This window comes from Chiloscyllium plagiosum, unplaced genomic scaffold, assembly GCF_037043375.1.
Source record: "Chiloscyllium plagiosum isolate Xiang-an unplaced genomic scaffold, Cpla_swu_hap1 HiC_scaffold_14, whole genome shotgun sequence".
NCBI lineage: Eukaryota > Metazoa > Chordata > Chondrichthyes > Orectolobiformes > Hemiscylliidae > Chiloscyllium > Chiloscyllium plagiosum.
Genome location: NW_028270152.1, coordinates 31101759 through 31119945, shown reverse-complemented (window position 1 = coordinate 31119945; position 18187 = coordinate 31101759). Strand labels below are relative to the sequence as shown.

General features: G+C 38.9%; 1 protein-coding gene across 8 annotated transcripts in view; it reads left to right on the top strand.

The window, feature by feature from the left end:
* Positions 1-18187, top strand: part of iqsec1b (IQ motif and Sec7 domain ArfGEF 1b) — a 532991-nt gene that overhangs the window by 496939 nt on the left and 17865 nt on the right. For all 8 annotated transcript variants that reach the window (XM_043707985.2, XM_043707986.2, XM_043707990.2 and 5 more), the window contains 3 exons: positions 7357-7523; positions 9528-9667; positions 15585-15614. In XM_043707985.2, coding sequence (XP_043563920.1) covers positions 7357-7523; positions 9528-9667; positions 15585-15614 — 337 coding nt within the window. The remainder of the gene's footprint in view (positions 1-7356; positions 7524-9527; positions 9668-15584; positions 15615-18187) is intronic.

Here is an 18187-nt window from a genome sequence, read left to right as displayed (position 1 = left end):
TGGTTCATGGTCTACGTGGTTGTTGATAAATCATTTTTGAGTACCTAATGCAGGTAATAGTTGACAAGTTTTCTTTCCTTTATGACTAAGTAACTCAGTGTTTAAAAAAACAATGTTGCTTCCTGCAAAAGCAATTCTGCTAGTCTAACACCCTGTCCTTTTCCTGTAGCCCTGCTTTTTGATTTGTTTCAGATAATAATTCCATTCCTTTTCCAAGTCACAATTGACTCTCCTGCAGTGCATTTATGATCCTAAGCACTCACTGCATGAAAAAGCTTTTTCTCATGTGATTGGCAAAAATACAGCACAACCTTAAATTGGTGTCAATTTGTTCTCAATCCTTAAATCAGTAGGAAGTTTTTCACTATCTATCTCTCATATTTTTGAACACATTTACCCAATGTCTTACAACCTTCCTTTATCCAAAGAGAATAGCACCAGCTATCCATGGAATCAAAGTCCAACATCTCTGGAAACATTCTTTCAGATATTTCCTGTATCTTTTTGAAAACCCTCCCGTCCTGTCTAATATGTGTTGTGCAGAGTTAACAAGACATTGAGGCAGAGTGAGTGATTTATAAAGGTTAGATTTACAACTCTGGGGAAATTCCTATCCAGGAATGCATTTTCACAACAAATCCAGACAAAACAAATTACTTAGGGATATCTCAATTCTTGAGGTTGGTGTTGTGAACGCATGTTTTATTGCAACATGTTATGTGTGAAGTTTTGCTTTCACCTTTATCTGCATTGGGGAGTGGGGGAGAGAGTGGGGTCAGGGGCAAGAGAGGGAAAAACAGCAAAATACTTACCTCTCTGCTTTCTGTTAACAAAGTGCCAGATGCCATTGTACAATAAGATTTTAAATGTGTAAAATGACCTTGGGGATTAAGATTGTATAATTTACACCTGTCAGAAGCGGGGATAAGTGATCTCTGGGACAAGGAGCTTCAGAACGTTTAAGCTATTAAACAGGTAGTTTCCAGTGTCTTGAAAGAGAATTCCTATCAAGTTATTTTTTCAGACTACATCTCAACTTCACATCTTTGACTCAAACGATTTTCAGTTGTGAAGTTTCCATTTGGCTGCAATCTTCTAGATTATCCACCTCATCCTGCAATGTGTACATAGTGCACCACAAAGAATCCTGTTGTCTTGAAAATCAAGGAGGAAATTTTTAAAAATTATGAAATGCTGTGTTGATTAACTTGATGTATTGTTTTTACAAAGTCGGTGTCATAATAACATTTCTAGTACATCAGTTAGGTTTTGGTCTGACCAACAATCCAATAAGAACTGCTGTGGGTTTTTTGGACTAAAATGCAGAGCATTCTGTCAAGATAATCTGTTCAAAGATGTTATTACTGACTTCTGGAACAGATGGGACTTGAACCTGTGATTCCTGATCCAGAGATATATACACTACCACAGTACCACGAGAGACCTTAGAACATTTTCTCAAAATCTGTGATTGAAATTACAGTCCACTTGATCTATTAATTGCTGTGTTCTTATTGTATTTTTTATTATAATAGATGCTTCTTGCCAATTGTCTTTTGACACCCGTCCAAGCTTACCCATTTTGAAACTTCCCTGTCCCTGTCTTAAGTTTTATTCGATTCCAGTCATGCCTTCTACCAGCACATCCATTCCACATGTGCTATTCTACCTGTCTACTCGTAATAACTCTTTTCAGTTGCGCTTCTCCCTGTCCTCTTCTTACAAAGCCCTTTTCTTAATGAAACTATTATCTTTGCTTCCCCACCCTGACTTGATTGATCTAATCCTGTACTGGTCAGCCTCCTACCTTCCTCCCTCTATGAATTTCAGATTATTCACAACATATGTTGCTCATGAGTTATCTAACACCACAGTCCCACTTGACCATCACTCTCACATCCTACCCTACGTAAGTTCCCTGAATCCTATTGTCGGAATTTTTAACAAAATTCTCCTTACTTTTAAACTCTTTGAGTTTGGTATTCCTTACTCTGTAACCTTACTCAGTAGATAGTGTTTTGGGATAACCTCCAGTTGTAAATCCAAGGTTTTTTTCTTATTTTTTTCCTATTTTTCCTTTTTGTTTTAAATAACATGCAAACAATTGCATGCACATATATGCAACACCGTGATCTTTTACTTCAATGAAGTAGTTCTCCTCATTGTAGCTGTCGTGTTAACATTTTGATAATCGGTTGATTAACAAGGATTGATTATCCCTGTAGGTTGTTTTTTCTAAAACTGCAAAGCATGCTACAGATTCTGAAGCAGAAATTAAAGCAACCAACTGTTTTCTGTGCAGACTCACAGTCAGGCAGAGTCACAACATTGTATACACACAGCACATGGACTCCTTTTAAAAATAGGCTCTCTTAAAGGCAAGGAACACTTACAACACCCTCTCCTTTCCAAATGAAAGTTAAACTATTTGCAGTAACAAGCAAGCTTGTTGGTCTCAAATATAGAGTTGTTGATATATCAGATCTCATGACGGTGACATTGATTGGAGGTCACCATTCATGTTGTCTGTCATCCATGTTTGGGCTGTCAGTTTTTCATTTCATTGACTGCATTTGCTGTTCCAGAATTTGTTTGTCCTGAGATATGGCAACTAAGCTTTTTTTCTGGGTTTTCCTCTAAATGATCTGGTTCCTCAAGCTGTTGCCACTTGGAATTTATAGATTTATTCCTTTACATTTCTAGCTCATGTTAAAGCTTCTGGTCTTACATCCTGAATCCTTCTATTTCTGTCCAAGTTGTAGTAGCCTTCTGCCTATCTGATGTATAGTTTCTTCTGTAATAATTGTCCAGCCTTCTCAATGTTTTTTGGATTTTGGTTTTCTTTGAAGCCTGGATCTCCTTACTTGCTGTTTCAGTGGCTTCCTTTATGCTTTGCTTGAGTTCCTTCAATAGAGTGTCATTACTTTCCTTTATTTCTGAAAGGACTGTCTCATGAATGATTTACAACTCCTGGTTGAATGCATCTCCATCTGATCTTGCAGGGTTGTCATTTTCTCCTTCATTGTTACGAGTGCAAGCCAATGTTATTGTAGCTATTCCTGCTGAGCCTGATATGTTTTAGATGGGGATTGCACCAGCCCTTTCTGTAAACCAGCAATCTTTTCATTTGAATTGATGATGCAGAGCTTGTCCATCCTGCTTTGTTTCTTTCTTTTTCAGCCCTACATCTAGCTTTGTGACTTGAGCAAAAATATCGCCTAAGGATTTCATTGTGGCAATAGTCGTTTCAAGTTTGGATTTGTTCTCAGCTATTAGTTCAGCTTTTTTCCTTTGAACTTGCTTTTTTTTTATCCATAGTAGACAGCTGAGATTTTAGTTCCAGTAATTCAGAAGAAGGTGAAGTGTTCTGCTCTTTTTATATTTAGCTCTGAAAGTGTTTCTTGAATAGTCCGCTGCAGTTTCTATTGCATCTCTGATGTTTGATTCCTTTGATTGCAACAAGTATGAGATCACATCAAGCTGGTACAATTGCATTTGTTGATACAGCATGCCTGTGATGTCGAACATCTGTGATGTCCTGATAGATTGATAGTACTTGCACTCCAGCATTGCAATCCTGCACATGAAATGCTGAATAGTTGTTTGCCAAATGGTTTGCATTCATTGCTTTCTTCATGTGGGAAGGTTGTTAAAAAAAAAAAATTACTGGGCTAATATCATAGAAGTTACCCTGTGTTAATCTTAGCCAATAACAAATAGTTGCCAGTTGCCTGAAGATGGATAATTGAATTTTTGCAAACAGTTGGAATGGTGTGATAAAATTGATGATTTCTATGAGACTGACCATGTAAGAGATGTGCTTCTCGCTCTTTGTCTTGTCATGTATGCTGTCACTTTCTGGTTTGTTGATCATTTAATTTAGACATTTTTGCTGAAATAACAAGGTCTTTATTCTAACTGTGCAATGTTCTTTACATGTGGTGCATTTGATTTGGTGCACGGTTCTTTGTAGCCGCACAGCCTTTGCTCTAGTGCATTGCTTCTGCCAGTGGCCGCCTCAGCCCACATGCCTTGCAAATTTGATTGAATACTGGGCATTTCCTTCGTGCATGTCTTACTATATTTGTATATTCTAGTGATTTGTTTTAACTGTAGAGTTACTCAGGACCTGTTAGTTTTGTCAACCTGTAAGGATTGCTTTGCACTTGCATCCATACTTCCATACCTTTTGAGTTTTAAGTTTGTCTAAAAAATCTTTCAGGATATGTTCCATGGAGATGAATGTGATCATCAACTCAACAATGTTATTTGTTAACTCTTCAACTGAAAATTCATGAGACCTTTTCTCTGTATTTGCTGATGATATGGTCTATGAATGCAAAGGTTTATGTCTAAATATTATGCATTGTATTTAATAAATATGGAAAGTTAATCTGACTCTGAAATGATCATCTAATAAGGTTCTTTTTTTGAGTATCTTTAGCTGTTTGGCTGTTAATCCTGATGTGGTCAGTCTGTGTAGATTTTTGTCCCCAGTTGCTCAGTGAATCTTAATAGTTTAATTTAATGTATCAGATACACCCAAATCTAGAAAGCATAGCTCTGCATGCAGATTAAACTTTCCAAATTCTGTCTGAATTTCAACAAGGGAATTTTGAGGACATTGTGATAATGTGTTTTTGACCTTCACTTGCTTGCTTGTTCTGACACATCCTGATCACTTGCCTTTCTGAAATGAGTTAAACTGAACTTTTGTTAGGGAATTGTATGCTTCCCAGTTTTTCAATACATGATGCTGTAATGAACAAAGTCTTTGAGAGTTGTCTCATGCATTTTAGCATAATTGATGAATGTTGAGCATGTGTGTACCAATGGATTAACATGCTGGTTGATTGTGCCATTATGATGACTTCATCAGCGTGATGTTATTCCACTACTGTTCATTCCTGCCATGTTGATGATGGCCTAATAATGATTTGCTTATTAGGGATGGGTTCATGAAACAGTGAAACATATTACAAGTTATAAAACAGACATTACAACAAACCAACTGATTTCTGTGTATTGAACAACTTGGAGACACACAGCAGACTAGTTGCCAGGTAAAGTCACAACATTGTATGCACACAGCACATACGATCCTTAAAGGTGAACTTTCTTAAAGGCAGAGTTGTATTCTACCGAAATAACACACTTTGCATGTTACTAACCCTTTTTTTAATTTACTTTGGATATCAACAACTCATGACACTAAAATTATTGTTTGCACACTTTTGATTAGGCTCGCAAAAAGAATCATATACTTGTAAGACTTGTACTCATACATCCAAGTTTCAAATTTCCTGAGTTTGGAATGAAGGGTGAGATCACTTCTCTCGTTTCAGTTTCCAAGTAGTTGATGACTGCTCCATTGTGAGCTAGCTAGCATCCGTATGTGCAGTTACCTGGACTTTTTCGTGACTCGGAATCGTGGAAACAATTGGGTCTCTTCTCTGATCTCGAAGAAATTTATTGCCAACTTTGTCCTGAGCTAACCAGTTATCATGTAAGGCACAATTTTTTTATGTCCCTTGCAGTGCTTGCTTCCCATTGTGTTCGGCATTGGAAGTCCGAAGTTGCCTTCTTCAGGCACAGCAGTTGGCCTGTTGTCTGTTGGCAGCCTCATCAAATATTTTGATCTTATAGAGTCATAGAGTGATACAGCTTGGAAACAGACACTTCGGTCCAACCCGTCCATGCCGACCAGATATCCCAACCCAATCTAGTCCCACCTGCCAGCACCCGGCCCATATCCCTTCAAACCCTTCCTATTCATATACCCTCTTATGTAGGTTGTACCCTGTTCAGCAGCCCTTCCATGACTACTGAGACAATAATCTCATTTCTGCTGACCTTTGTTATCAAACAGCTAGCACATGTGGTGCGTGGGAGGGAGATGGCCCAGTGGCATTATCACTGGACTGTTAATCTGCAGACCGAGGTAATGTCCTGGGTTCAAATCCTGCCATGGCAGATAGTGGAATTTGAATTCAATGAATCCATTGTCAATTGTTGGAAAACCCATCTGGTTCACTAATGTCCTTTAGGGAAGGAATCTACCATCCGTACCTGTTCTGGCCTCCATGTGACTCCAAACTTACAGCAATGTGGTTGACTCTTAAATGCCTCTGGGCAATTAGGAATGGGCAATAGATATTGACCTAGCCAGTGATGTCTTCAGCCCATTGTTGAATTTTTAAAAATTGTCATGACTTTCACAATAGCTTTAACTTATTAATTAATCTTATTTAGAGCATCATTCTGCAAGTTTTGTCTGTTGAGTTCCTTTTGCAATAACACAGTTATGCCACATTATTCACCTTATAGGCTTACATGGATTCAAGGTAGCCAGACTTGGACTTAAAGACTATTAAAGTTTGACTGCAAACAAGTTTCATGCCATTCCATAAAAGTTAATAGCATCAGTTGAACTTATTCAGGGTTTAGGATATACCAACCTCTTCCCCCAACCCTCCATTCTTCCTTCAGACACTTGTTTCTTAATCTCAGTTATTTGGTGTTTATGTACATCACTGCCCCCTTCATCAGGTGTCATACCATTTATGGGGTCAAGGGGAAAAGGGGTAGGTAAACGTACAACAGTAGCTGTCACAGATATATTCTGTAGTAAAATTGTTCTAGTTCGACAGCTTCAACACCAAAAGTAAAAATAATAATAAAATACTGAGATTAGAAAATACAGGAAGTGACTGTAGAGCTGTGATTGGAGGAATAGTCAGTTTGGGGAGAAAAAGCACCTCCTCCATTCACAGATTCTATCTCTCCCACACAGATTGCTCCAGCCATAGGTTCTCACTGCTTCTCTCGAGGCGGAGCTAATGGAGGAGCAGTTAGGAGGGAGACTGTTTAGAGCAGTTCCCTTCATTGGACCCAGAACAGGGGCCTTTCAGCTGTGCTGTCAGCAATCATGCAACATATATGAGAGTCAAGGAGAAGAATCCAGAAAAGATGCAAGAAGAGGGAGTCTCCACCAGTAACAAGGCTGGAGGAAGAGGTATATATTCCTTACTTGCTCCATGCCTACTCCTAAAATCCCAAACCTAGCTGTGCTCCCATATTAGATATGACAGACCTCTCTCATGGCCAATTTGGGGCAAAGAGGAAGGGAGGCGGCTGCTTGTTAGATGCAAAGTGAAGGAAAGGCTGAGAGATTTGGAACTGATTGGAGATGGCAGAGATGAATGTGGGTGGCTGAGTCTGAAGGAAGGCATGAGTAAGGCAACTGTTTGGTAAGAGATTATTACTTTGGAGAAGTTCTCATACAACTACTGATGTTACTTCTCTGTTGACATAATATTACAGTATGTGCACTATCTTTTTTTCCTTCTCTTGTAGCCAAAGATACTGTATCTGCAATTCGGGGGTTGTGCGACAGTTCCGAAATCCTGATACCATCTTCATCCTAGCCTTTGCAATCATTTTGTTGAACACAGACATGTACAGTCCCAATGTGAAACCAGAACGGAAAATGAAATTAGAGGATTTTGTCAAGAATTTGCGAGGTTAGTGTTACTAAAGATCTTTCTGCTGAACTGAGATTTTCTTGAATAGGGTATTTTTTTTTCGTGCAAATTAGCCCTATTCTGTACCATAAAAAACTATTTTTAAAGTGACAATTATAATGCAGCACAGAAATTACATCATTTTAAACCTGTATAACTAAAATACATGTCTGAGGAACATGGTCCGAGTTTGTTACATAATGCAGAAAATGGAGGATAGATATCAATATCTTGTCTGTAGAATTAGCAAATATGAGTGTAAGATAAAGATTACCTAGTCATTCTGGAATTGTCTTTAAACCATTGTTTTAATTCAGACTCTCAAGTCTCTCAACTGGCTGCTGGTGTTTTTGCTGCCAACTCTGTCTTCTGTAAATCCATTATTACTAGTATTTATAAACATGGTACAGAAAACAGATTTAGCAGCATGAACATAAAACCTGACCTCTTGCAATTCAAATTAAAACAACAATATTAAAGTAAAGTAAATAATTTTTAGCTCTAGCACAGTGGACACAAGCTGAATCAATGAATCAATTTCTTTTTAAAAACAAAGGTAATCCCCAGCTTAAACTGGACTTTGTTCACTTTCTGTGCCTTATATTCTCCTCTTTATTCAGCTTAAATAAAGGCAAGTTATCATTGTTTAATTTTTATGTAATTTGTTAAATATGTTTATATCATGTTGCAGTTGAGTTCATGAATGTGTATTGAGCAGGCAGAGAAATAAATTCAGCACCTTAAAGTTGAAGTACTGAAAGGATATGTCATTGTTAGATATTTAGCTCACTTTTAGTATAGGAGGAAAACTATACTAAATTGCAAAGATACTGACATATTACATACTACTTTTGCAAATAGTCAAAATGTGCAGACAAACTAAGGGTGAAGTGGTTAGAATGAGATCTGTCAGGCTGTGCTTGGCAAATATTTTGAGATTAAAGGAGATGGATGATGGAACGATTTAGAGCAGTGAATATGAAAGCCTGGGCTGGCGTTGAACAGTAAGAAACTGAATAAATAAAAGGAAGAAGAAAAATGCAGTGAATGTTTTAAAAAATCAACACAAAAAGGAGCCTTCAATTTTTGTTCATGGTGACAGCAGAGTGTACCATATGCTGGATGCTCTGCAGCAACTTGTCAAGCCTCCTTTCACAGCACCTTCCAAACATGTGTCCTGTACCAGCTTGAAGAACAGGGGGAGCAAACAGGTGGGAACACCAACACGTGAAATTTCTCCTCCAAGTCACAAGAATCCTGACTTGGGACTGTTGCAGTTCTTTCTCTGGGTCAAGCTCTGCAACTTGCTTTCCAAGAGTGAATCTATGTCAGATGGACAACAAATGCAGGCTTTGCCAGGTCTGTTTTCATCCAATGAAAGAATTTTAAAAAAGCATTATTGGTAGAATGGCTGTTATAAGATTCTAAGAATGCTTTGTAACACTGATAATAACCATTTCCGTGTTGTTAGAATTAGGACTGCAGCAAAATCTTTGTGAAAACAATGAATAGTCTTAAGTAATAATGTTACTTATGAACTTAATGGAGTGGCAGAATTTTTGTTTGTTATTTGTTTGAAGAAATCTTGTTTTTTTGGTGATGTACAGATGCTCAGGTGCTCATCACCTTCAATATCTTGACAGTCAATACTAGCTTGCCCACAGAAACTGCAGCAGCCAAGCCTAAGACTATTGACATGTGTTCAACCAAACATGTGTTCTTTCCAGCTAGTTCATTGCACAGCTGTAAGGAAATCTGGATTGTGTGCTTTTGCTGAATCCTTAACCCCTCTTCCTGTTTATATTGCTGCAGTTGTAATGGAAACATTACATGGATACTATATTGAGATGTTTGAGCTTTTTTATGATTCTAATGTATATACAATTGTTACAGCAAAGTTTGATCTGTACAAATGTACCTTCTATCATTTTCAGATGGTGACTTTTCAGTACAGGAACAAAAGTAGATATTTGCAGGAGACTAACCAGGATTGTTATTCTGTAGGGGTGGATGATGGAGAAGACATCCCTCGAGAAATGCTTACGGGAATTTATGAACGAATCCGCAAAAGGGAACTGAAGACGAATGAGGATCATGTCTCCCAGGTTCAGAAGGTTGAGAAGTTGATTGTGGGCAAGAAACCAGTAAGTTCATATACAGACAAAGTATGACAAAGTATAAAGTTATTAGTGAGTTTGGAGAAGAGATGACATGAACGTAAAATATTTTTGGTGCAGGCCTGAACCGTGGGTGTTGGACTTTAACCTGTAAATGTTCCACTGTATCAGCACATTGTTCTGCAAATGGTTTGATTTTAGAGAAAATCTTGAGGTAATTTTCAGTCAAAGACCATTCCCAAATGGTTTAATAGTGATTACTAATCTGCCATAGAATGTCTGCATTAAGGCTGTTGTGGTCAGTTAAATATGGAAATGATTAGCTCATACGTGTAGTTGCAAGATTATTTTGTATAAAGTATGCACAAAATATTTAAAATTGATCATGAAATTGCTTCTTTCGCAGAGCGATTCTTTATCATAGGCAGTTAAAAGTTGCTTTAAGTTGTAGCAAAAGTACAAGAAGCAGTAAAATGTTACCAAGAGGAAACTGCAAACAGATTCTTAAAATTCAAATCTGAAAATCTTTGTAGCAACTTACTAGACATTGTTTGAAAATTCTGAGAAGGTGCAGAGCTGCACAAATGAAGCATTGGTCAGACCTAACATTTTTAAGTTTTATTCAGTTTAAGCTTGTTAACACACAAAAGATTTGCTGTCTCATTAAACTTACAATGGTGCATACATTAAGTTAATTAAACTGGAGAAAAACACTGCTAAAATGCAAGCTTCTATAAGCTGATTTTCCAATTACCATGGCTTGTGGCACTGTACTGGAACATTTAATTAAGGCTGAGAAATTGGAAGGTGATTGCTCTGTCTGCCCATTGTGTGTTTTATACTACTTTTCAGATGCCCTAGAGTGCTTTTGATTAAAATGGACAGAAGCCACATTTTAACAGAAAATCAATAGAAATATTGATTTCTATTGTTATTCTATTTCTATTGTTCTATTGTTATAACAGTTTACTTTATATATTAATGATCTGGATGAAGGGACTGGGGGCATTCTAGCGAAGTTTGCTGATGATACGAAGTTAGGTGGACAGGCAGGTAGTACTGAGGAAGTGGGGAGGCTGCAGAAGGATCTAGACAGTTTGGGAGAGTGGTCCAGGAAATGGCTGATGGAATTCAATGTGAGCAAATGCGAGGTCTTGCACTTTGGAAAAAAGAATACAAGCATGGACTACTTTCTAAATGGTGAGAAAATTCATAAAGCCAAAGTACAAAGGGATCTGGGAGTCCTAGTCGAGGATTCTCTAAATGTAAACATGCAGGTTGAGTCCGTGATTAAGAAAGCGAATGCAGTGTTGTCATTTATCTCAAGAGGGTTGGAATATAAAAGCACCGTTGTGCTACTGAGACTTTATAAAGCTCTGGTTAGGCCCCATTTGGAGTACTGTGTCCAGTTTTGGTCCCCACACCTCAGGAAGGACATACTGGCACTGGAGCGTGTCCAGCGGAGATTCACAAGGATGATCCCTGGAATGGTAGGTCTAACATACGAAGAACGGCTGAGGATCCTGGGATTGTGTTCATTGGAGTTTAGAAGATTAAGGGGAGATCTAATAGAAACTTACAAGATAATACATGGCTTGGAAAGGGTGGACACTAGGAAATTGTTTCCATTAGGCGAGGAGACTAGGACCCGTGGACACAGCCTTAGAATTAGAGGGGGTAAATTCAAAACAGAAATGCGGAGACATTTCTTCAGCCAGAGAGTGGTGGGCCTGTGGAATTCATTGCCTCAGAGTGCAGTGGAGGCTGGGATGCTAAATGTCTTCAAGGCAGAGATTGATAAATTCTTGATGTCACAAGGAATTAAGGGCTACGGGGAGAATGCAGGTAAGTGGAGTTGAAATGCCCATCAGCCATGATTGAATGGCGGAGTGGACTCGATGGGCTGAATGGCCTTACTTCCACTCCTGTGTCTTATGGTCTTAAATTAATTGCAAATTATCACCATTGTGATTTATGTAGCTTGTGTTTTTAAAAAAAAGTTAGTTATGAGAGGCAAATCACCTGTTTGTGTGATGATTATCTGATTCTAAGATCAGCAATGGATTATAACCGCAGTAGAGTCAGTGTGTGGCAAGTCCTTGTAATTACAATAATTATCATTATTGAACATATTATCGACAACTCAAAGCAGATTTGAGATGCTTCATATTACACCCCAAGAAGATTGTCAAGATCACTGGAGTCAGTTGCATGGCTCACAATGCCAACATTCAGAGCACTTAACAGAGGAGTTGATGGCCTTCCAATAGTAAAGGGAGAGTCAGACCATAATCATCAGGAAGATGTTTCTGCTGTAATGATATTCCAACCAATATCGCAAGCTCTTGTTGGGGTAATTTTCAGTGAACTACCACATCTACTCAGTGGTCATTAATGACATGATAGCCGACAGTGGGAATTAGCCTGGGTTAGTAACCTACTTGACCTCATCATCAATTACTGGAGATGCATCTGTCCATGACACCATCAATCAAAGTGACCACTATGTTCTCTGTGTAGAGACTGAATTCTTTATTAACATAGACTGTATTCCTACAGTGCTAAATGAGATTAAGAGCAAATCTTATGGCTTGAATTTGAGCATATATGTGTTGCTATGGGCTATTAGCAACAGCAAAATTGTACTTCTCCATAACTTATAGTCTATGGCCTGGCGTGTCCTCCTTATCATTGTTTGCTGCTGCTGCTACTATCACCAGATGTAAACCAACAAATGGATCAGGTCAAAACTCTGCAGTTCTGCCCTATGCAGTCATGTGATAGACAATTAGGCTGTTAACAAAGGGTCCATGAATAACATCTCGCTCAATGGCGGTGGACCTTACCACCCAAATGTGAAAGGCAAGGCTGAAGTCGGAACTGGCAATTAGATTAGATTAGATTCGCTACAGTGTGGAAACAGGCCCTTCGAATGATCTTTCTTGAGCCCCTCCTGAAGCTCCGATCATCATCATTCACCAATTCGATTTATTCCATGTGACTGATTATACAGTGCTTGACACATTAAAGGCATGTTCATGCAATATACTTGTGCTTGTAGCCATTATAAAAAGGATGAGTAATGTAGGAGGTTGAGTTTACTGATAGCTTTAGCAGGGCTAGAATCTAGACAGCTCCTGTTTCATTGAAAGTTACATATGCTGGTGAAGACTTGCTATCAGATAGAGGTTACATTGCTGATGAGGTGTGTCATGGCAATGCACTGGAATGTATAAAGAGTGAGTAAGGTAAAGAAAAATGATGACAAAAGGGGTGAGACATTAATCCCTGAACTCCAGTGTGCTCTCCCAAGTTCCACTCTCTCTTCTATTCTCAAGCCTCAGGATGTTGAGCATGATGTGATCAACTTGATTCAATTGGGCTTCTTTCAGTTGTTATGCATCATTTTGTCATGCTAGCAAAGTAGTTCTGTTGTGTTCTTTGGTGTTTAAGAACATATAAGAAACAGACAGATCTTAATCAGGTATTCTTACTGTGCATGAATATGAATTATACAAATGTATTGTGTTCTTTGTTCAGGCCTGACTGGTTTTATTTCAAATTCTGGAACAAATCCATTTTAAAGCAACAATAATGAAACATTCGGTATAGAAATTCGTGCAGCGTTTGAAGAAGCCTTTACTGAGGTCTTGGAATACATGAAATAAAACCTCTTTGGATTTGCCAAGTTTGTCAAACTACTTGGGATAGTGAAGGGCTTATGCCCGGAACGTCGATTCTCCTGTTCCTTGGATGCTGCCTGACCTGCTGCGCTTTTCCAGCAACACATTTTCAGCTCTGATCTCCAGCATCTGCATTCCTCACTTTCTCCTCAAACTACGTGGGATACCAAAGTATTGATTTACTTTGAGCATAGTGTCCTTCAGTAAATCTTCTGCCACAGTATGTTAGGTTATTCTGCATATTAATTGTTAACTAAACAGGCATGGGTTATAACTTAAATAAACCTGTTGGTCATTTTAGACCCACAGTATCTGTTGAATTGCCTAATTTAGTTCTTGAGGCTAATATAGATTTGATCAGCTAGTATATGTAAAAGTTCTTTCCAAACACTTGTCAGAAATAGAGCCAATTATCAGGAGGCAATTAACTTCTTCTCTCCCTTACCCAAATAACAAAACAAAGTTCAAGTGACCATCTTTATTGGTGGAAGTGTTTATTCATTGTCGGCAAGACTTGACATGTATCTGAGACAGTGGTATTGTAGTATTAAAGCACTCTAGCTTTACATTACACTTTGTTTAGAGACACAATAAGTGTCTCATGTACTGTGGCATCAATTAGTGCAGTACATAAAAATCTCTATGATCCATATGCTCAAGGAATCCCTTCTTATACAGGTAGTTCTGGAATAACATGCGTTTTGGCAGTGCAATTTGGCTAAAATGTCGCTGAAGAATTAGGGAATGGTATTTGGAGAGCAGTTACCTCCATTGGCAATAGCGTGATTTCAGCAGGAATCAGTTCACTCACTTCATTCTGCATACGTGCCGACATGCACGAGGAAATCTCCACACCATTTTGCACATGCTCCCAAATTCTTAGCATTCTGCACTTACTTAGCATGTCCACACATGCTTGATATTGGTGCAAGTCTTTGTGCTATTCTGCGCTTATGCCAAAGTCTCTACACCATTCTGCTCATGTGTAATATCAGCTGCCATTCTTTAAATTTACTGTGTTAAATTTACTTTGGTTTCATTAATAAATATGATTTCAACTTTCAATCAGGCTGTGCTATATTTTGCATTAGACATTTGGGTGATTTTTGAGTGATTTTTTGTTTTGCTGGTCTGCCCCTAACCCCACTTTCCCATTGGCCCCATTATTTCTATTAAGTGATTTTTCTATTAAATGATGTTTCCCTGGAATGCAACTATGGCGTTATAGGAGAACTACCTGTACTTGCACAGCAAGGTCTTTGGAAATTGATTGACCTTAGTCATTACCTAGCTTTCATTTGAATAGATCAATTCCACCACCTTATACCCGTTCCAACTTTTTCAGCTCAGCACCACCCTCATGACCTCCATCTTCCTTCCCACCTATCTGCTCCACTCTCCTCTCCAAACGATCACCATTATCCCCACCACCGTCTACCTATTGCACTCTCAGCTACCTTCCCCCTACCCCCAGCCCCATCCCACTCTCATTTATCTCTCCACCCCCTCTGTTCACAAGCCTCATTCCAGATGAAGGGCTCTTGCCGGCAACATAGAATCTCCTCATCGGATGCTGCCTGACCTCCTGTGCTTTTCCAGCACCCCACTCTCGACACTCATATTTATGGACCATATTGAAGTTTACTTTTTGTATTGACCAATTGATTGCTTCTACATGTTTTTGGCCAACAAAAACACTTGATTATAGAGTAATACAACATGGAAACAGACCATCCTGTCCAACCCATTCATGCCAACAAGTATCCTAAACTGGTCAATGCAGGTCCAAACCACAATGCTTCCACTAAGTCACCTTTCGACTGCCTTTGCCTGGGGTAAATTATTAATAATTTTAAAAGTGTAGTTTAGTATAAAAATCAAAGTGAAAAAATGTATGTTCAAAAATGTTTGAACTAGTTCTCATTACATAGCAGGAAAACATGATTAAGGATTCTCTAGGATTCTTAGCCAAAGAGTGTAAATTTTGGGACAGCTACTTTGTCCTAAGTATCATCGTTGGGAGAGGGAAATTGTACAAAACACAAAAGAAGTGTTGTGATAAGGTGGGAGTATATAATCTTAAATGTTCAATTCAGTAAGGCTAAACTGCAACCAGTGCACAAATCTGTAATATGTGGCCTGTTTCTATATATTTAAATTCAATTTGATCTTAAAGCACAATATGTTTACAATGTTGTGATGTGAAAGTTTCTGTTTCTCTTTGACATTCAATAAACTATATATATATATTTCCTTTGTAGATTGGATCTCTACATCATGGACTTGGTTGTGTAGGTATTTCTTTTCATTTTGATGATTATTAATTTTCTTTGAAATTGTGTGCAGCATAGAAAATCTATTTGAATGTACCATAACTTATCACTTAAGGAAGAACAGGAACTGTGTTCGGTTTTGTACACTGAGAATGTGATAACTAAAATGTTGATTTTCAGGGATGTTTAAAATTTATAATGGACATAGACAGTACAGCACAGGAACGAGCCTTTGGCCCACAGTGTTGTGCCGAATGTGACACCAAATGAAACTAATCCCTTCTGCGTGCTCTTGGTCCATATCCTTCCATTCCTTGCATAGTCTTACTTATCTAAAAGTCGCTTAAATGCCATTATCATATCTGTCTCGACCACCAACCCGGCAACGCATTCGATACTCCTACCACAGTGGTTTTAAAAAAAAACTTGCCCCTCACAACTCCTTTGAATTTTCCCCTTCTCGCCTTCAGTGCAAGACCTTTTTATTAGATATTTCAACTCTTGGGGAAAAGATTCTGATCGTCAACGGTGTCAATGCACCTCATCATTTTGTAGACTTCTATCAAGTCTTCCCTCAGCCTCTGCCGCTCAAGAGAAAACAACCTGAGTTTTTCTAGCCTCTCCTTATAGCTTATACCCTCTAAACCAGCAGCATCCTGATAAACCTCTTCTGCACCCTTTCTATAATGTGGCAATCAGAAATGAAAGCAATATTCTAAGTGTGGCCTAACCAAAGTCTTCTAAAACGGCAACATGACATCCTGACTCTTGTACTCGATTCCCTGACTAATAAAGACAAGTATGCCGTACATCTCCTTTGCCACCCTATCCACTTGTGTGACTATTTTCAGAGAGTTATGGAACGTCAAGATCCTTCTGTATATCAGTACTGTACAGGGTCCTGTCAATAACTGTATACTTTTTCTCAACATTTGATCTCCCAAAGTGCAGCACCTCACACTTGCATGGATCAAACTCCATCTGCCATTTCTCTACCCATATCTGCAACTGATCTGTATCCCCCTATATCCTTTGAAAAGTGTCTGCACTATCCACAGCTCCACCAGTCTTTGTATTAACTACAAAGTTACTAACCCACCCATCTACATTTTCATCTAAGTCACTTATATATATCAAAAACAGCAGAGGTCCCAGTATGTATCCCTGTGGAATACCACTAGTCATGGACTTTCAGCCTGAAAAGCACCCTTCCATGAGCACACTCTATTTTCTAGGAAAAGGCCAATTTTGAATCCAAGCAGCAAAGCCACTGTGGATGCCATGCATCGTAATGTTCTGGATGAGCTTACCATGAGGGACTTTATTGAAAGCCTTCCTCAAATCCGTGTAAACAACATCCACTGCTCTATCCTCATTGATCACTTTTGTCACCACCTTGGAAAATTCAATCGAGTTAGGAAGATATGACCTGTCCTGCACAAAGCCATGCTGACTATCCCTAATTAGGCCATGCTTTTCCAAATATATGTAAATCCTATTCCTAAGAATTCCCTCCAATGGCTACCCAATCACAAATGTGAGATTCATTAGTCCATAGTTTCCTGGATTATCCTATTTCCACTCAAACAAAGAAAAAACATTGGTTACTCGCCAGTCCTCCAGGACCTCTCCAGTGGCTAGCGAGGATACAAAGATCTTGGTTACCCTAGTAGTCTCCTCTCTTGCCTCTTTCAGTAATCTGGGGAAGAATCGAAAAGTGACTCTGGAAAATTTTACTCTGATCTCCAGCATCTCCACTCCTCACTTTCTCCTCATCATTATAACCTGGGGTAGAGACCATCAAGCCCTGGGAACTTATCCACATTCTTGCTGTTCAAGAGATCCAACACCACTTACTACTTGATCTCAAAATGCCCTCTCATTTTAACATGCTCCAAACAAATCTCATCTCCTCCATATCCTCCTCCAGGGTGAATACTGATGCAAAGTACTCATTTAGGCTCTTGCCCACATCTTCTGCCTCCAAACACAAGTTTCTTCCTCTATCCTTGAGTAGTCCTATCTCATCCCTAGTTATCCACTTGTTATTCATGTATCTATTGATGCCGTTAACCCTACTTGTCAAGATCATTTCATGGACCCCTTCTTGCTCTACTCATTCCCTGCTCGAGTACTTTCCTTCTTTCCTTATATTCCTCATGGGCCCTGTCCGATTTCAGCATCCTAAACCCTACATATGCTGCTGCTTTTCTTTTAACTAAATTCACAACCTCCCTCATTATCCAAGGGTCCCTTACTTTGCCCTTCTTTTTCTTCCTCCTCACTGGAACATGCCAGTCTTGAACTCTCATCAGCAGGTCTTTAAACAATTCCTACATGTCAAATGTGAATTAGCCTGATAACAGCTCCTCCCAACTAACACTCCCTAGCTCCTGCCTAATACTGACATAATTGTGTGGGGTGGCACAGTGGCTCAGTGGTTAGCACTGCTGCCTCACAGCGCCAGTGACCTGGGTTCAATTCCCACCTCGGGCAATTGTCTGTGCGGAGTTTGCACATTCTCCCATTGTCTGTGTGGGTTTCCTCCGGGCGCTATGATTTCTTCCCACAGTCCAAAGATGTGCAGGTCA